The 22,106-nt window shown below is 31.7% G+C and overlaps 1 protein-coding gene across 2 annotated transcripts in view; it reads right to left on the bottom strand.

Moving 5' to 3' along the window:
* Pde1c (Phosphodiesterase 1c) overlaps positions 1–21,799 on the bottom strand; it is a 146,721-nt gene extending 124,922 nt beyond the window's left edge. The window contains exons 1-2 of one of the 2 annotated variants that reach the window (XM_089701377.1): positions 5,815–5,900; positions 4,406–4,754 (exon numbers count right to left, since the gene is read on the bottom strand). In XM_089701377.1, the coding sequence (XP_089557503.1) occupies positions 4,406–4,619 (214 nt within the window). In that variant the 5' untranslated portion in view covers positions 4,620–4,754; positions 5,815–5,900. Of the gene's footprint in view, positions 1–4,405; positions 4,755–5,814; positions 5,901–21,294 lie in introns of those variants that run through there. The other variant, XM_089701385.1, reaches the window with a different exon arrangement.
* Between the last annotated feature and the right edge of the window lie 307 nt (positions 21,800–22,106).

The raw sequence follows: 22,106 nt of genomic DNA, 5'->3' as shown, positions 1-22,106 counted from the left end.
GAAAGTTTGTGAGAAGGTTGTCTGTTTGTTACTATATCACGAATAAACTACTAGATATATTTGGATAAAACTTTATAGTACCTAATTTAGGTTGTACATCAGAATAACACATGAGGTATAGAAGTACTCGATTTTGCTGCGGTTTGGTCCTCGGGTAACACCGCTTACTGAAAGCTCTATCTTTTCAAATATTTACCTTTATACTAGTAATTTAGGCAAAGGAAGCTAGCTTCCTTTGCCTAAATTAATTCTAAAGAATAAAAACCAGCCAGAGTGTTTATTAAATACTACCATAATTTATTTTGAAAGTACAAACCTAAGGTACAAACAAATAAACACTCATTAAAATCTTCAGGGTTGGATAATTGAGAATAATATAGACCGTTCTTAAGAGATTAAGCAATGAGTAATTCATTAAAATATATGCTTTCGCATACATAAAATTAAGTTGGATTATGTTAATTACGTTTTATATTATAATTTAATTAGAATTTTATTTAGGCCATTATTCTTGTGCTATAAACTTCATATTTATATCGGCTTTAGCCGAAGCTTCGTTTTAAATCCGTTGAAAATTGTGAGTCCTTTGAAGACCTCGTCATAATTTATGAAATATCCTCCATAAGAATTTAGAATTAATATCACGATTTGGTTAATATATTAGCGAAAAATAATTACTTAACACATATTTTGCGAGGACACGTTTCAGAAGTGAAACTTCTTTGGCAAGATTCAAAGATACCACAATCGTCGCCTTACTCCATGATGTGACGGTATTGCCATGATGCAATCTTGAAAATTGACTCTCAGCGCGCCTAAAGAAGTTTCACTTCAAAACTACTTGGGACGAGTCATACCCGTCATCTTATCTTATATATAAAATTCTCGTGTCACAATGTTAGTCTGCATACTCCTCCGAAACGGGTGGACCGATTCTCATGAAATTTTCTGTGCATATCGGGTAAGTCTGAGAATCGGCCAACATCTATTTTTCATATGTACCACGGGCGAAGCCGGGGCGGACCGCTAGTATTATTATAAAGTTAACAAGTAAACTACTTTCATTCAAGTCATATTTTTCAAACTTAGATACAAAATATATTTTAATACAAACACAAAGGAATATGAGAAACTTTAAAACCTTTGAAAACATTTCCCTGCAACAGACAATGATGCGACCATAAAGCTACTTACCGAGAGTCAAAGTTTCCTTTAAAGAAAGAAAGAGATATTAAGATAAAAGTATAACAGACACTGAATACATATCACATCGCGACCGATCTCATTTCCATTCTTATGGATAAGAAATGAAATAAAGTATGTAAGTTTACATCTTCTTATATATAAAAATGAATCGCAAAATGTGTTGGTAAGCGCATAACTCGAGAACGGCTGAACCGATTTCGATAATTCTTTTTGTATTATATTCCTTGAAGTACGAGGATGGTTATTATGTAGAGAAAACGTAAACATGTACCACGGGCGAAGCCGGGGCGGACCGCTAGTGTATAATAATATTATGCTGTTATAAAAACAATTGTTTAAAATGAACTAGAAAAATATTTAAAAACTTTGACTTGTGTATCCATAAGTTATGAAATCCTGGATAGTATGTATGTTCTGTTTAGCTTGTCTCTCAGGTATTATATAAAAATATTCTATAATTAGTTAGTACTATTCATTGATTTTATCAGCTTTCTGTAATGTTATTCTTAACATTTGTAGTTTCGTGATGGACTTTCTATAGGCTTTATCTTAATATGCTTACGTGCACAGTAGACTAATAAAAAGGTTTTGATTCCGCGCTACTACTAAAATTGACATAGTATCTCTATAATCTAATCAAAAATTCTATCAATCTGCAGTCGAGCCACTAGAACACTAGACTTTGAATACTAATATGAGCCATATATAGAGAGGTTAAATTAAAGTGTCGACCGTCTAACCCGTAGGTGCCTTTAATCTTAGAAATACTAGTTTGATTAATTAATAATATTCGACACGAACAGAATTTCAGCCTACAATTCATATTATTTGCTAAGTTTTAGAGCTGGTACGATATTAATGGTTGGCTTAACTAAAATTGTATGGCTGTATTAGCAAATTACAGCCAGTTAAGCTTTTGTTGAATTTATGCATTATCCGCATGTGTGCATTCTGAATACATGCGTAAAATTATACCGAATTGCTATTAGAGCGTTAATGTTAGTACATACGTATTTCAATTTGTAGTACATCTTATATTATTATAGTTATAATATTGTTATCATAATATTTATTACTTTAGTAATCCCATGGGTTGTCTTTTCGTACATATTTTAGAGTATTCGCTCTACATTTGCGATTAAACAAATTTTCGTATTTCAAGGCCGATATTGACCGAGATATGGATAAAAATAATATATACCGTGTGAAAATATTGAATAATATCCATTTTTATTATTAATTTAAACATGAAAATACGCTGCAACGTAAAAGGGCATCTAACTGACGTTGTTATTTACCTACATAGTTATAAGCAGGGGTCGTGATGTGTCATATTATGCAACTTTTCATATTTTCTTCTAGGTTGTTATGTTATCTAAATATGTTCTGTTTAAAAATAAATAATATCATTGCATTAATACTAAGGTTCTCTTCAATATATTGAAGAGAACCTTAGTATTAATAATTATATTATATTATCCTATAATTTGTAAATATAATGAACAACAGATAGTGTAATATAGGTCGATGTTTAATTTCTAAGGGGCTATTGCCTAAAATAGGCCAAATTAGATAGATCTCTATGATTCTTTAAATCGATTCTATAATTAATCTGCTCTTGATATAATAGATAAATACAATACGAGTTCTTTAAGAACTTAAAATCGATAAAATATAATAAGAAATTCATATATTTTCCATATCAACGATACCATAATAAGCCACTCTTTTGATGAAACACACCGATCCTTTATTTTTACTCAAAACATAATATAATTTATTGGTTTTCCCCGAATTTTACGTAAATTTGATTGAAGTTCCCGAGCCTTTGATATTCACACAATCCTCTTTGGAAATGATATGTGACCTCTTAATAATCTGGGAATATTGGCTTAATTTCAATATTAGTTTGCTTTGTGATATCATTATTGAATAGCCACATTAATGGTATTGGTATTAAGCGATTAAATCCTTTATTGTTTCCGACATTTGACTAAACCCATTGACATATCTGCCGACCACACAAAATGTATGCAAATAGTTTCATTTTAAACAATTAAAACTACATATATCCTATCCTACTAATATTATAAATGCGAAAGTTTGTGAGGATGTGTATGTGTGTGTTTGTTACTCTTTCTACGCAAATACTACTGAACCGATTACAATGAAATTTAGCACACATATAGATGGTAACTTGGATTAACACATAGGATAGGGTTTATGCCGGAAATCCCACGGGAACGGAAACTATGCGGGTTTTTCTTGGAAAATGCGGGCGAAGTCGCGGGCGGAAAGCTAGTTAAGCATATTACCTCGATTAATAAAATTGTTATAAAAACGTATCAAGTGATCGTTGGAGTAATAGTTAAGTAAAAGTTTACATATATTTTAGTTTAAGGCTAAGAAAAGAAGTAGAGCCCGTAGTTCATAGAGTTTTAAACATCTCGATGGGCTACGGACCTCGTATTTCATGAGCAAAATCCTTATTTGTAAACTATTTTACAAATAAGGATTTTGCTCCAATAATTTGATTCTTAAAGGCTAACAAGTAATAACACTTTATTATTCCTGTTCAATAATAATTTACAATGGATATTTGTTCCCGTCCATTCAACTCTAATTAGCTGCTAATTATAAAACACTGCATATACCATTAAAACGGTATTTTACAAAACGTTCTTTTGTTATTGTGTTGAATCTGTAAAGATCCAATTATATTTCTATTATAATAATTTTATCACCAACTCCGATAAAACAATAGCAATTCCCCTGAAAAGCGTCTCACAAACAAGACGTAATTACACAATTAAAAAGTTGCAAACTTCAATATATTCTTGATGAAAAATCCGAACGTTCCATCTTCCATCAACGGACAATTATAAAGTTAGTAATTAGAGTAGATTTAGATATATGGACATATCTACTTTATAAATAAATAAATAAATATAATAGGACATTATTACACAAATCGACCTAGTCCCACAGTAAGCTCAATTAAGGCTTGTGTTGTGGGTACTAGGCGACGATAAATATAATATTATAAATACATATATAGATAATAACACCCAGACCCAAGCATAAATAATTGAGTTCATCACACAAATTTTTGCCCTGACCGGGGATCGAACCCGGGACCGTCAGCTCAGTAGGCAGTTACTTTACCACTGCGCCAACCGCCGGTGTGTTTGGTACATACCTATAACGTACGAGTACCCGTCAAGGGTTAGAACGCATTTCCTCAAAGCGCCCGACACAGAGCGGTGTCTGTGCGCTCTCGGGGCCCCCAGGGCCCTCCCACCGCCCGGGTCACTATGACACTTATGTACCAGCTCCTTATCACTCGCCACATTACTATTGCCGTCGACAGAGCCCTGTCGGCTACCGTCAAGCAACGCTCGTCGCATTGTCATATCATACGCTAACTCCTGTCAGAATACACTTCGCCACTTTGTCACTTTGTTTCACTACACTTTGTAACTTCACTTGAACTATGTTTATGTCACGATTGATATGCTGCACATGTCAGTTAATCACTAACAGATGAACTATGGATGTGGAACATAAATAATTCATCAGTTACGTAGTGTGGTAGAGATAAAAAATATTCGAATTGCTCCATAAATTCTATGTAATTGGGATGCTAAAATGGCGCGCGTATAAATTAATCGATAGTTAGCATTACCTCGATGATTATTATTGAGTAATGGTGTTGTTTGGTTTTTGAACTAATTCATGCAAGTAGTTGACTCTAGTTTATATGCTGTTCGCGATTACTAATTGTGGAAAAACGTTTTATAGCGTAATATCGTAAATTCTGATTTAAACATATTTTTGCAATGTAAATAAATTCATTACATGCTAATAACTTGTGACGTAAAATCGTAAGTCTGTTTTATTTAATTTATAAACAAAATGTGATAAAATTTGATAAATATAACATTTAATATGTTTTATTTTATCAGTAAATCTTTTAGTAACCACCACTTGAAATTATACACTTGTTTGTATATTATGTTAATACTGTATCAAATGGTTATATTAATAACAAAAAAATATTGCTAGCTTTAACGATGACCATTTCAGTCGTATTATTATGAGCTAGATAATATCATAGCTTTATCTATGTAATCAAGAGGCACAACTCATCAATTATTTTTCTAATATTTTTGATAAAGTTCGGCGTAAATATACGAAAATAATAATCAGCGAACGGTCAATCCTTTGAGTTCCGATATAAATAAAAAATATCAACACAGAATTTTCAATTTCATTTTACCCAAATACGGGTGTTTGTCCGTGTCCTATGTAAACACGTGTGATTTTATCGGATCGGTGATAATTGACTCGTTCCGGCCAAATGACTTAGGCCGTAGTGTGGACGGATCTATTTTCACGACCGTTGTTTTTCCGCCATGGTAACGTCCACGAGAAGCTCATAAACGGTTGCGTCACGTACCATGGGGCGGGGGACGCCATTGGTAAACATCATGGCATTGTGGACTATTCCGAATGAACAACAGGTGGTTGTATCTGACAGATCAGTTTATTTACATACCGTGACGCGCAAATTTTTATTTATATACAATTAAAGAAAATAAAGATTACGTGTAGGGAATTTTTCCGTTAGGGTTGTAGCAAATTCGAATTGTTTTTGCCGCTCAGGGCGGCATGACGACCCACACGACCGAACCGCGTGGAAGCCTGCGCGCGACTGCTTGTTCACAAAACACATGCTCTGCTACAGGTAGCTAGGCTCAAGCTCCTGATTAGAAGTTGGAGTTGATCTAGAACTAATAAATTGTGAATTTTCTGAGACGCTGCAGATGTAAAGCGCTTTTGAGTTTATTACTTTGACGACGCTTTGTAGCGCTCGAAAGCAAAGATCACTTGAGTGCCTTAACATCGCTCGTTGTAAAATAATTAGGGGAAGTTTTAAAATGGAATTTTTTACATTATGGGTAATAATATCTAAATGCAAAACAGGTCAGTTATTTTGTTTACATAAAAATGAATGGCCAACGCGTGAAATATTTTTTGCAACAAAAATTTTATATGTAATAATTTTGTATGTTTACTTCGATATAGTGATATGCTATTTCGCGCTGTATGTATTACATTTATTCATGGCTTTATTTAGCTTACGATTTGAATTTTAACTATTTTTAGTTTAACAGTGTGAAGTGATTAATTAAATGCTTACTATAGAACTTGATAAAACCAGTGTCAAGATATAAATATTCAAGTATCATGTGTAACGAACTCATTAATATTAATACAGCCGCAACTTATAAGCGGAATAGTATAGCATTAACTGCAGTCTTTGTGCAAAGTTTTCATTTGTTTTTATTCTCGATAATATTTTTTGAAAATCTCGAACTTTCAAAGTGTGCTTATTTAGTTTTGTCCAATTAGTTTAGTATTCAGTACGGTCTTTGTAGGATAGAGCAACGTGAGAGAGTAATAAATATTTTAATATTCATGTGAAGCTTTTATATTTTTCTATATATTCAGTAATAGAAAAGTATTCACATATTAATACCTTTTCTTAATTTCATCATAATTAAACTACTTTGCTAAAACTATCACGAAAATAATTATGACCAAGAAAAGTAGAGTTTTAAATTTCAAAATTAAACAAAAGATACAATTAAATTGTTTTTGCTGAATAATTTGTGCTTTATTCCTTAAATGTCCTTAGATTTTATATAAAGATTTCCAAACTTTATTTCTTCTTCCAAGAAACAATTCGTAACTTTTCTCTGTCTACTAGCTGTACCCTTTTTTTATAGTGGGGAAATCTTCTTAGATACCCTCGGCTCCCGGGGATGGAGCCGTGGTTATGTCGGATTTGTACCGACTAAAACCCCACTCTGTTCCATCGCGCTGCTTTGGATGGAACTGCGGGAACGGTTACGACTCTACCGCGTGTCCCGCCCAGCAGATGCCCGTTTCCAGGCCCACCACTAGAACCCCCCCTCGCTGGTGGCTGCTGGAACGAAGGCTTACGCCACCAACGCGCAGACAATGGATCTTTCCCCGCTCCATCATCCACGTTCCCCCGAGACTAGCTGTACCCTGCGGTTTAACCCGCATTGCTCCGTTCCTGTTGTTCTAAGCGTGATGATAATATATAGCCAATAACAATCCTTGATAAATGAGCTATCTAACACTGAAAGAATTTTTCAAATTAGACCAATAGTTCCTGAGTTAAGCGCGTTCAAACAATCAAACTGTTCAGCTTTATAATATTAAGTATAGAGTATAGACACTGCATTACAACAATACATAATGTAGAATCTATATTTGTCAATGCATAAAATATGAAGCTATTTCAATAAACATTCATAACGGAACCAAATTGGGTCGGCTTTATCCCTCCCCTGGGTTTTCTATCATTTCCCCATTAATTCCGGGTAAAATCTACCGTGTGTAAACTGTTATGTTTAGCTATCTACTAAATCACACGAAATAGAGCTTTAGTTCATTTTCATAGTTCACACGGTTATAATGATCTAAATAATGATGTGTATACTTAGAAAATCTGATAAATTTTTTTAAGGTAAATTTTTATTATTATTCATTTATAATATAATGTAAAATCATCATAAATGTAAAACGGAATATTTGAAGTGATTATGTATTTTAATAAGGACTCTATTCAGCTTTTTAGGAAAACAATAAAATATGTTATAGCCGTCTCTTTTTTGGATGAAAATAATATACAAATTAGATAATATTATTATCACAGATATTATTTAACAACTTTCGTTAACTTCACTAAATTGAGTCTCAATACTCGTAAAAGTAGAGATATTTAATTATGACTTTTAAATTAATACTCATGTAACTGGACAAATCTACAGTAATTGACAGGCAAATTTTATTTATTTTGATTCATCTATAAAACACTTTGAAATATAATATAAATATATACTGGAAATAAAATAAGGTTCTTATTAGTTGGTAAGTCTCAGTTTAGATTGACCGCCATAGTCTAAAGTCGAAGTAACTATTAATAGAACACTTTATCCACGTTAGTTTCAAATTTCACAAACTATATGATAGCTTATATGAAACTTTGATGGCAGAGCAAGCAAACGAGCTATAAGGTCACATGAGGTTAAGTGATCATCGTTCATAAACATATACAGTGTTGAGGCTTTGGTTGTGGTGCTTTGACAGCCTTTGATACTGGTTGGTCTAAATGCTGCCTATCTTTGTGATTGATTAGTAACCGAATCTTCAATTACCTAATTAATAATCTGACAACAATTCATATGATTTCTTTTAAATAGGAATATCATATATTTGGATCAAATTATAGTGAAAAATCCCTTCAAATTCTTTTTTTAACTCGTAATCCAACCTAATAATCGCATTTAATAATGTATTATTGATGTACTTAACGAATTGTTGCCTGTATAACTTTTACTCTAAAATATTTAAATGAATACAACATAACAGCAAATAACATCGCAAAATAATTGCAAAATAAACGCTCAAAACTCCAAAGTAATTTTCGTAACAAATGAAACGTTTCACACATAGAATTTCCTATTTCCACCTAAATTAAAGCAGAACTTGAATCAGAACGCTGTATTTTTACATGAAACATACAAACAATGGTTTTCTCAACCCTTAATATGTAAAAGCTTCTTTGTTCCAGTATCTTTTGTTACATTCTCGTTTCTACGACTTGAGTAACTAGGCAAGTTCAATGAATCTAGAGATAATTACAGTTATCTTGCTTGCTAATTGATGAGGAAAATTTGTTTCACGCTTTAAAAAATGGGTGTTGTTGAGTGCTTTTTTAAATTGTTTGTTTTCAATTAGATGTTTTGAACGTTCTACTCAATAATGTGTTTAAGTATTTTATACTTTTTTGAAGTGAAACTTCTTTAGGCGCGTTCAGAGTAAAATTCTATGGTCGTGTCATTGCAATACAATCACGCCATGGAGCAAGGCGACGATTTTGGTATCTTTGATTCTTGCTAAAGAAGTTTCACTTTTAATACGTGTGCGAGCACACACGCTCATTTAAATATTTTTTTCATAATATAATTGCACGCCTCATAAGCGAAGCGTTGAGGTGGGTACTACTGTCACTTCGCGCAAAACATCTGATTTTTCAAACTTAAAATGTCTTTATGTATCATACATTGCACTTGTAAGATAATACATACACACACATATTAAGAAAAAACACTATTTTTAACATTCATGATATTTTTGATGTCATTTTTGTTATTTAAACTAGTTAAAAAACAGTTTAAAAAAGTTCTGTCTTGGACGTCCGTGTGTCTGTATGTGCGGAGGATTTTCTTGTTAACACGATAGCGACCGAAATACTTTACTAATCGAGTCTTTTTTTTTCTCTTACGCTTGAGTATGCTCAGGAATAGAACCCTTTCATTTTTCAGGGTCTGATTCGATGTGGTTTAATTGTTATTAAATAAACAAAAATAATAATTAATAAATAATTATTAAAAAAAAATTATGAGGCGTGCACTTTTGGATTTTCCAAACTATTTAAATATACAGGTGACTCTATCCTCTGTAATGTGTCTTTGTATTTTATAAATACATACTTGTTGTTACTTGTTCTATAATCAGCTTAGTGTTTTATATTTAGATGGTAAATATAGTATGGTATTAAAACTCAACGTGGAAACTTTTCTTAGCTTAGTAAAACATGAAGCATTGTCCAGTTGCAAGTTAATTATTAGACACTCAGATATATTATGTACCTTTTTAACTACCTTTATTAAAATTATGTTATTAATTTGTGCTGTATCAAAATGTAATCGTCTGTGGTCTAATGGGAATTGGATATAAATAATTTATAACATGAGAGGTTTTTTAAAAAACTAGATAAGGGTAAATTATAATTTCGTAAGTATATGCAGTCTTCTATTTAAAATATAAATTGTACTGTATTGTATTAGCCTGTTGTGTTAATGCTAGGCAAAGGCCAAACAGTCAGTAATAAAAACCAGTCATTTTTAAATTAGTCAAGTTTATCTCGCCATCTCTTCTTCGGCCTGCCGCGACGCCTTCTATCTGTTCCTGGGCTCCACAAAGTAGTTATCTTGGCCCACAGTTCATCCGGCATGCGACTAATGACTAATGAGCCCTGCCCAGCTCCCTTTCAGCGATGCGGTTTATGATATTGTTCACTTAAAATTACAATAATATGACTTTAAGCATAAAAAGAGTTTTACCTACGACATGTATCATTTTTATAACTAACGACAACAAATTAACTGCACACATTTACATCCACAGTAACAATAGAATGTAACAATCTATACAGAGTTCACATGGATATATTTTACAAATGAACTGATTTCCTTTTGAATGCAAACATGACTGTATTTTATATTTACACTCTAAATAAATGTTGGATTGAAACAAATGGAAGGTCTTGCGGCTTGTAGTGTGATAATTGATAAACTCAATAATCAAAATTAATGAATTAAGATTTTGAAGCTCTAGCAAACATTTTTCATGTTATACAGGTATTATTAGTTTTTAAACTAATTCAGCTAACTAAAGCTTAGACGAGCAGTTGTATGTACCCAAATATTATGATAAAAGAGTATTTATATTTTTCAAACCTAAATAACGCTAAATTCACGAACCTTCTGATTAATTTACTAGCCATCCAATCATTTTTACTTCTTCCCTCGTAATTATAATTACAGTTGACAACAATACGTATATAACCTTTTAATAAGAGACCCCACAGCTTTCATTCCCTTCGAAACAAATCCGGCCAATTAAGAACTTTGTCTTTGATTTGTTAACTAGCAATGTGCTGTGATTTCAAACGAGGGCTGTAAGATGTGACCCAAAATGTGCAAAAATATTGTCGCTTTTTTGTACACTCATGCAATGTTAATCATAATATATCAAATCATAATTTCGGGGGACACTTAAAATTGTTTTGATAAGTGGTAATTACTACTATACTACTTATATTAGTAGTAAAATATAAAAAAAAACGATTATTGTAAATTAGAGCAAGAAATAAGTATACAATTAAAACCCGAACCACGAAATCCACGCTGCAGTAAACATAAAAATTTACTCTCCAGAGGGATTTTGAAGTGTGACGTGACATAGCTTTTAAACACCGAACGAATTTTAATGTAACAAATAAAATGTAAGTAACTGGTATAATAATTCTAAGTATCTAAATGTAGTAATTTTAACACGATTCAAGAATAGTACAGCTTTTATTTATTCTGTAATAGACTACAAGCCCGCATAGGACAAAAATATGGGTCAAATGAACCACCAGGGGACATATCTAGAACGATAGCAGAGCAAAAAATAATAAGATTCATCACTATGCCGTCACTTGTAAGCTGTCCAACTGAGTGCAGATGAGAATTGAAAAGTACAGGTAGACTCGGTAAATTTTGGTCATATATTTTTGTACGGCATTCTTAACCATCGATAGATCCATTAAAAATAATAAGAAACCGCTCAGTGCCGTACAAAAATGGTGGTCCACCAAGTCGGAATTTTTATTTAATTTCCGAGAGTTACCGGGGGTAAATTTGGTCATTTGACCATGTACGGCATCTGTGTCATACTATTGCTATACTGCTTTTAATCCATTATTCCGCAACGCCGTACAAAAATCATGGGGACAAGGGGAAAAAATCGAGAGATGCAATCCCCTCTCTTTCCCCACTCCAGGGGGTCATTTGACTAAGTACGGCTTCGGTTCCAAAACATTATCTAGCACTCAAAAGTACTATTAAAAGCAATGCCGTCAAAAAATAATTGTTCTTTTAAATGTATACCAATAATCATCTTAATTTCATCGAATTCTTGATATAAAGAGCTGTAAGGTCATTTGACCCTGTACGGGAACTTTTTTTTAACATGATATTGTAAAATTCAATTGTTGTATAGTATTGCCGTTCAAAAGAAACCGTTCTAAAAAAAGTTATAGAGAAATGCAAAACCAGAAATTTTGTTAAAGTTTAAACATCGTAGATTAATGAAATATAATAGTTTTCTACACTTTATCCGTTGTTTTAAATAGTATTAACATAGATAAATTAGGAAAAAACGATGCCGTACATTTTTGTGCAGACCACATCTTTTAGGCTGATGAAAGCGACGAAAGCTACAATTTTAAGAGTGCTTTATGGCCATTTGATACAGTACGGCATTAACATATTTTTACCCAACTACGGCAAAGCAAAAGGAGGGTTATGGTTGTTTACAGGTCATGTATGAATGTTCATCTATTCCCTCGTAACTTCTAAACTACTTATCAGAATTCGACAAATGACATATCATTAGAGGCGTCTGAATTGTTCACTGGATAACCAACGACCAGCTAGCTAAAGGCTATATGGGGTTTCACAAAATCTTATGTGGCGCCCTCTAGCGGACAAAACATACAGAGTAAAAAAATAAAGTTAAAATAAATATGCAGTGTTTGGTATCATTTGAAAGCGCTTTACTTGTACATTTTGAATATGTATATATTACTAGCATTTGCTTGTGACTTTACCTGTATTCATGGACTGATTGCATATAATTCACATCTTTTCGTTCATAGCTTTTTTATTAGTTCATCAATTTAACGGAGTCCATTCCACCTGACTCCGACTTTCCAAGGTGATAATTAACCACCTCGAGCTTCTTAATATTAATGTATATTTATATTTTATTATAAAAATATAAAGCAAACATTTCGTTATATGGATTTTTTTCTTTTTCAGATTTTTCCCCTTTGAACCAACGAAAATGTACGGCACATGAAAAAATATTATCTATGCATAAAATACTTTAAAAATAAATTTATTTCGTGTTGTGTCAAATGACCCCCTGGAGTGGGGAAAGAGAGGGGATTACAACTCTCGATTTTCCCCTTGTCCCCATGATTTTTGTACGGCGTTGCGGAATAATGGATTAAAAGCAGTATAGCAATAGTATGACACAGATGCCGTACATGGTCAAATGACCAAATTTACCCCCGGTAACTCTCGGAAATTAAATAAAAATTCCGACTTGGTGGACCACCATTTTTGTACGGCACTGAGCGGTTTCTTATTATTTTTAATGGATCTATCGATGGTTAAGAATGCCGTACAAAAATATATGACCAAAATTTACCGAGTCTACCTGTACTTTTCAATTCTCATCTGCACTCAGTTGGACAGCTTACAAGTGACGGCATAGTGATGAATCTTATTATTTTTTGCTCTGCTATCGTTCTAGATATGTCCCCTGGTGGTTCATTTGACCCATATTTTTGTCCTATGCGGGCTTGTAGTCTATAAGATAAAGTTAAAAATATATCAAACATAATAAAGCTACATAAATATTAATTTAGTATTTAATTAGTTTTAAGTTCATATGGGCCGTAGTTTTAAGTTATAATAAGACCTTTAACTGTAACTACATGTGTTGCCTGAAATAAAGAAATAAATAAAATAAAATAATATACAACATGAATCTACATTTTCACGCATCCTACAACTGTGTTATTATAATGCCCTGTAAAAAAATAATATAAATTACATAAAATTCTAATATAAATAATTTTAATAAATTAAATAAATATTATCACTATACCATACACACTATAATATTATATGCAGACTAAAATAATAAGCTCCCTTTTGTCTTCGGTACCATCCCCGGGTAAAGAGTGAAATCTGCAAGTATAATAAGAGCCGTATAAAAGTGGAAATGTGTAGTTTCTCACTGCTGATAATGAATTTAGCCGGCTGAAAATGACTAGTACAAATTTAATCGTTGACTCGTGGTGGAAATGCTTACATAAATTAATAAAAAATACCACTTAGGGCTGATTTTTCAATCCTTGGTTAAAACTTATTCGTCGAATAATGTACAAAACTACCATTTTAAAAACGTATTCTAATTGCCCGTATTTGACAGTTTACGTGACATTTTAATATTATCGTGTAATACTTTATTGGACGGATAAGTTTTATCCAAGCATTGAAAAATCGGCCCTTACAATCTTCAACTACAAGATAATAATATCATTTAACTGATCTTGCAAAGCTTGCAGTAGCTCCTGCGGTAGATCAGTACAAACTATTTAGTTTTATTATATTTGTATAGATATAAAAATTACATAATGTAGGAAAGGGTTAATTGGCATGTTGTTATTCTTAAATTCTTATAATGAAATTAGAGCTAAATTGTAGATTGTATTTTTTGTAACAAGATGTCAAACAGTGGATAATTACAATTTTCACACCTCGAGCTCGATTCACCAGGAAATGTAGCGAGAATTTATTTTGCGAAAATCAATATTTAATCTTAGCATTTATGTAATTTAAGAATATTTAAATAGCTTTATTACACGCTTAATAGAGGACCTCATATTTATATACATTATATTTTTCCAATAATGCTTAGATTAATTTTTATGTGAATGAATTCCGGTGAGAATTAACAGAAAGATTAGAAGGAACACTCGGTAAGCTTCGTTGATTAATTGTTTCTATTATTCGTGATCTTGTTAACACATTCTCAGGAAACAACTGAGGGAAATAATTTTATTACGTTTTCTATTATTACATACTAAGGTACTAAGCTACATGTGGGTTCTGATTTATTGTAATCAGAAAAAAGACTATATTAAATAGTTTAATAATAAACTTCATGCAATATGCCCAAGGCTTTATTTTACAAAACTTTGCCCTGACTATTGCATTAATAAATAATTTGGTTTTAAAACTGTAGGTAATAATTTAGTTAAGTATCTAATTAAAGGCTATTTAACGTATGATACTAATTGTTTTTAGTTTTAATTTTTTATAATAATAATATGGCGTCATATTATGGTTGTTGTAGTAGTTACCAAATGCATAAAATTATTGCCTAATTTATTACTTCATGCTTTTATTAACTAGTAAACATGAACACTGTAGTGCCAATATAGATATAAACCGTTTAAAAACTAATTCATATATTTAGTACATAATATTTATGACGTCACACACTCCGTTCATAAAATCCTTGAAATAAATCATAATATTTGTCAATCGATATAATATTATTTGGCTAAATTCTGCTCATGTAGTTAATAATAAGAAAGGTAAATTTTGACAAATTTTCCACCTATCAATGCAAATTTCTAGAAAATATTTGAAGTCAATAATACTTAGAATGAGTCTGACGAATTTTTTCTATAATGTGCTAGTTATTACAAGACATTATTACATATTCAACTGGCATTTATTTCACTGGACTATATTTTTAGAGAAAATAAGGCTATTTTATCCTTAGTCTATATTAATTTGATTCAGTACCTATATCCAAATGAATATTAAGATACAGAAACAGAATGATCGAAAAGTAGGTTTTAATAAGTCGAATATACCCAATATTTTCTTTAGTAGGTATGGATTATATTGTAGGTACTTACCTAGATAATAACATAATAATAATATGTAATATGTTATATTACTTCCTATTTTATTTTTATCACATAATAATATATAAGTATATATTTTTTTCTTTTCTCTTTTACTTTGTCAGCCACCCGCGTTCCATTAATTATATGTATTATATATCTATCCTCTACCTTAGGTGGCCTGGAAGAAATCGCTTTTAAGCGATAAGGTCACCTTTTGTACTTCGCATCCAAACAGATATATATTATACTGTACATTGTAATATTAAATGGTGTGGTACAATAAATGATTAAATAAATAAATAAATAATAAGAGTTTTGTTAAGAGTTTTAATAAGATTTTTGGATTATATTGTAGGTACCTAGAAAATGGTGTAACTCATATGGGATACATGGTAAATATTATGTTACCACCCTAATTCTCATGAAGATATAAGGGTATCTTTGTCATGGTGATTCGGTACCCATCCCCTGAAAAAATATTTTCTTTTCATTTGTCCGTTGAAAAAGAATATATTAAATTTACTCTATATGTGGGATGTAATTACATATCTTCATATTAGCTTCTTACGTATATAAAATAACTAGTGGTCCGCCCCGGCTTCGCCCGTGGTACATATTTTGCAATAAAAGGTAGCCTATGTCCTTTCTCGGGTATCAAAATATCTCCATACCAAATTTCATGCAAATTGGTTCAGTAGTTTAGGCGTGATTGAGTAACAGACAGACAGAGTTACTTTCGCATTTATAATATTAGTATGGATTAGCTTCTTACGTATATAAAATAATAAATAGAATATTATTTGACTTGCTACAATCAAAATGTTTAATAATATTAAAGCTAGTAAATATTTACTAGCTACGTCCCGCGGTTTCACATAGATCGACAGACAGTCAGACAAAAATTGTAAAAATTATTATATATCATACATAGGTCTTAGAGTATCCATATTATGCATTTAGTTAAAAGCGGACAGACACTCCAATATTATTATTTGTGTAGGTATTATATAATATATATAAAGAAAAATCGTGTTTTAGTTTTTTTTATATATTATTTTTTTTATTGTTTAAAAAAATTATCTCCATTATAAATCCGTAACTAGTTAGCATGATATATTAGAAATAGAAATATTTTAGTGCTCTTACAAATGATGGATAAGGACATTAGACTGTCGGATCACGCATCGATCACAATTTGAGAATTTTGTCGGAATCCTCGCGTATATTAAATATTTAATTTGTATGCTAAGTTAATATGCACATTAATCTATACTAATATTATAAAGCTGAAGAGTTTGTTTGTTTGTTTGAACGCGCTAATCTCGGGAACTACTGGTCCGATTTGAAAAATTCTTTCGGTGTTAGATAGCCCATTTATCGAGGAAGGTTATAGGGTATATATCATCACGCTACGACCAACAGAGGTGGAGCCACGGGGGTGAAACCGCACGGAGCGGCTAGTTAATAGATACTTCAATAATTAGATATCTCTGTATACGTACATAAAATAAAAAAATATTTTAATTACAATTAAAAGTAACAATGGGCACACGTTGATATAATGGAAAAACGTTATCTGTTCGAAAAATGTAGGGACTCTAGCTACAAATCCATACTAATATTATAAATGCGAAAGTAATTCTGTCTGTCTGTCTGTTACTTAATCACGCCGAAACTACTGAACCAATTTGCATGAAATTTGGTATGGAGATATTTTGATATCCGAGAAAGGACATAGGCTACCTTTTATTGCGAAATATGTACCACGGGCGAAGCCGAGGCGGACCTCTAGTTTACAATATAAGAAATTATTTTTGTTCCAACAGTTGAGCAACCTCAAACCAACATCTCACTCAACAGTGAGATGTTGGTTTATCAGAAAATAACGATAATCATATGTCTTTGTGTCGGATAAATATTTTTTCATTTCATAGAAGAAATTAAGCGGATATTGAATGTTACTTCAAAGAAAAATATTCCTTTAATTTCCATATGTTCATTTTTTCCCTTTTTGTTTTTGTTTAAAACATAATATATTTCTATGAATATAACGAAAATAATTTATTGTAATTACAGTTATTATTGTACATAAAACTACTTCTATAATTTTCCATCATATTTTATTGGTTCGTCATAATATAGCTGTAAAAGAAACAAACCCAAAAAATATCTAAAAAATCTTATCAAGTATATTATAATATATATACCTACATCAAAAAATATCATGTCATCGCATTTGCAGAAAATCCAACCACAAAAATCTGTCGAAAATTTCTCTCATTCACAGTAGTAATTCCACCCATTACAAAGCTACAAGCAAAAAATAAAGGCACATATAACAATTTGTCCATGCAAACTGTTTAATAAAATCACGTGGATCAATTAGACCCGACTGATATACAAAGCTGAATTAAGGCTGGGTCGCTAATTCCAGACCCACAGCCCATGTAAATTGAAACGGCGTTTTGAATTTTAATAATGAGCTTGCTAAGCTTTAACAGTTATTTTTGGGAATTGAAAATGTCACTGACGATCTGAAGCTTTGAATGTTTGTATGTACAGCCCCCCCTAGTCAAGTGGCTTTCTGTTAGCGTAGCGTTCAATAGAATAGACTACGAATGTATGAGATTGACGTAGGCTGTAGATAAACGTATCTACAGGTTACGTCAATCTCATACATTCGTAGTCTATTCTATTGAACGCTACGCTAACAGAAAGCCACTTGACTAGGGGGGCTGCCCCCCTAGTCAAGTAATATGTATGAACTATACAGGATTTCGGTCTACTTTTGTTTGTATGGGAAAATTGGCCGCCTGTTTCAATTTTTATTAAAATTATAATTTTATTTTAATTTAATATATTTAAATTTATTTACATTGAATATTAACAGTACACACTAAAATCAATAAAAAAATATATTGGATCTAATAATCGATCTCGATGATTATAATTTGCATTAGGTGCATATAATATTTAAAATTCTTCTTTCAGTCTATAGTAGGTACCTGTAACACCTATACCTAACATGATAACACATAAAGTATGATATTCTAAGGATAACATATTATGGAATTAATATTTCTACATCGGTGGAAAAACCACATAGGAAAACCCATACAAGTATTACTTCACTACTCTTTCAACAATGAAAATTGAAAGCACGAAACAAACACATCTTTAAGTAACATTTTTATTTACTCACTAGCTTTCCGCCCGCGGCTTCGCCCGCGCAGTCTAAGAAAAACCCGCATAGTTCCCGGTCCCGTGGGATTTCCGGGATTGCGTCAATTTCCCGGGATAAAAAGTAGCCTATGTCCTTCCTCGGGTATAAAAATATCTCTAGGGTCAACCGGGGCAAATGCAACTAAAAAATAACAAGTTTCAAGTTTGATCGGTTGCAGTTATCTCCTTTTATATTTCATCATTTATTTGACCCATTTATTGTTTTTTGTATTTATTCAAGATTATTTTAAACCAATCAAGCAATACAGTAGTCTTATAAATAACTGGTAGTGAGAATATTTCCTAAAATTGGTAGAAAAAGTTACATTAACCCCTAGTCGGGGGTAAATGCAACTAACTGCCATAGCTCTTCTTCTATTTCATATAAAACAACGAATATAGAATATATTTATGAGATTTCATGTTATTCATAGGATTTTGAACTGTATTACCGCGTAGCAAGGACTAGTTTTCAGAAAAAAACTTATTTTTCTGATTGTGGGGCAAATGCAACTATTTGTTAGAGAATTAGTGTGGGGAATGCAAAAAACTTATTCATCGATATTTTTTTATTATTCTGCGTGTGATTTGTATCGTACTATTGTGTATTAGATACGTAGTATATTATTATTAGTCTGTGGTATTAGGGAACTATTGCTACAATAACGTTGCGATCGTAGATGGCGCCGCATTATTTAGAGGAAAAACTCATTTACTTTGATTTACCACTTTAAATCGCAACAAAAAAAATTACAGTGCCCCTACCTACTAAGTCAATTTTAGTTTTTGGTCAGAACAAATAATATTCTTTGTGTTAAATATTGTTAAAAACGTAAACCAAACAAAATACGTTTATTAGTTAATCAACCGTTTACTAAAAATTACTTGAACAATCACAGAACTATCCTACCTATCGTTTTTAGTTATATTCTTTAACCACGCTTTTTTATCTAATTTGAATTTTACTTATGAACCCGTCTCTGGGTATAATATCGAAGAAATAATCGATGGTTCTTCTTTAATTAATCATAAAGAAAGTATATTTTGACCACCAAGAAGGAAAATTAAAAATATCGACACTGTCACATCACTAGTGTTTTTAGTTTCATACAAAAATATAAGGGGCTATTGTAACTAACCTCACAGTTGCAATAACCTCACAGTTAAATTTTCATGAGGCAAATGTAACTGCATCAATAACACAAAATAGAGTCAACTAACGCATTAAAAATATAAATGAAATATGCTTAACGGCTTGTGATAATCGTGTCCAATCAAAAACACCTGCAAAAAATCACTCCTAAACAATTTTTTTGTCTGTAAAACTCGACACCTGTTTTTACGCACACCAACTTCAAAATAGCGGTTTGACACAATGGCCTATCAATCAAATAGTTTTCATCGTAGTGGCACCATCTATTACTTGTAAGATTTATTAGTCGTTGAGTTATTGAATCATAGGTGGCGATATATTACAACAACTCTAATAAATTAGTTATGATAACTAGTTGCCATAGCCCCATAGTTGCATTTGCCCCGGTTGACCCTATACCAAATTTCATGAAAATTGGTTCAGTAGTTTACTTATATGCGTGATTGAGTAACAGACAGACAGACAGAGTTACTTTCGCATTTATAATATTATTAGTATGGATTAAAATTATACAATTCTATACAACACATTTGTCAAAGTTCTATATATTAAAGGTTATAACTTACCTCTATAAAACAGTACACTGTGGTCAATGAAAGAGTTATTTAAATTTCAACTCGTGAAGCGAAAGGTTGTATGACCTTTGCAAATAAAGGCCTTAATCAGAGTATGAATTTGCACTTTTAACTTTATAACAGATCTAAAATGTCAGTTAATTAGCTGATATTAATATTTTAGAGCAGTATAAAACTTTTTCCATTAAATATTGTATCATAGAATTCATAGAAAAGATTCAGAATAAAATATACCTATTATACTATTTGAATTAAGTAAATACTCCAATTAAATTAAATACTCTTATTTACACCACGTGTTGAATAAATCAATCATTATATTATATAACCAATTTTGGAAGATTTTGTTAATATCAAAAAACTACTTACGCTTAGCTGTTTGGGCTGATTAAAATACGGTAACTATTTACCTGAAAAGATGAAAAAAAAATTACGATTAATTCTTATCGAATAAATCTTACGGTGTCAAAGAACATACTAATAATTGTATGATTATTAATAAATTGTTCCTATAAATAATTAATTAATGGATGCATTAAACTGCGCATACCATGCATAATATTATCTAAATTTAGAAAAATAATTTTAATAAATATAAACTGAACCTTTATTTAAATCCAATAAACTCTACATTTTTGACCATCAATTAAATACATATAAACATTATTTAACCATAATTTGTCGGAGCATCATCTAGCGGACTCACAACTCACCTATAGTATAAGTGGCGCCATCTATCTGAAACGTGGCGCTCTTGCACTTCTTGAATATTTTCCCGCTTACAATCTGCCGCGTGGCGCTGCCATGCGTCGACGGTTTCGACGCGATTTCCCGCCTGAACGTGGCGCTAGTGTCGAATCTATTCCTCAACTCCTCGAACGACAAATCCCTCGACAGATCGGGCGACTGATCCGTCGACAGATCTGGCGACTGATCCGGGTTTTGCACTTGCCCGCACACACGCCCTAGCTCGTCCGAGTCAACCGCTTTTTTGTCCATTTTGATCACTTTATTATAGTTACATTACACTCGTACTGTCAAACATTTTAACACTAAACACTAAACTGTAAACGTTTTGTGGTGAACAGAATATACTAAATTGTAGTGCTTTTAATGGAGGATTAAATATTATTTAAAGTCTACTAAAGATTATACAAATGCTAAGTACATGAGATAGTGTAAATAATAAACAGAGTATATTTTAAACTATTTCAGTTTACATCGCAATTGCCTTCCACTCAAACGCTCGGAATTAATTGGACTCAGTAGACTGATTTGTTTTATTAGATCCATTCACCTTGTTACACTTAGAATTTATATAATAAACATATGTATTCTTATTAAATGTTTATCTATTTAATTACTATTTTTATATTGAAACTTGTTTTTCAGAGGTTTTATTATATTTTATCTGTTATTTGAAGTGTTTTCTTTGTATCTATGCTATATTCGTTGTCACTATTAACAAACAACGAACAAATTAATTTAATTTAATGCTTTAATTTTAACTTTTACATGAAGAAAT

This window comes from Colias philodice, chromosome 2 (assembly GCF_061535455.1).
Source record: "Colias philodice isolate Cphi_HAF_F1 chromosome 2, ilColPhil1 Martin Lab GWU primary, whole genome shotgun sequence".
NCBI lineage: Eukaryota > Metazoa > Arthropoda > Insecta > Lepidoptera > Pieridae > Colias > Colias philodice.
Note: the sequence above shows the minus strand (reverse complement) of the source record. Positions and strands in the feature narration are given on the sequence as shown.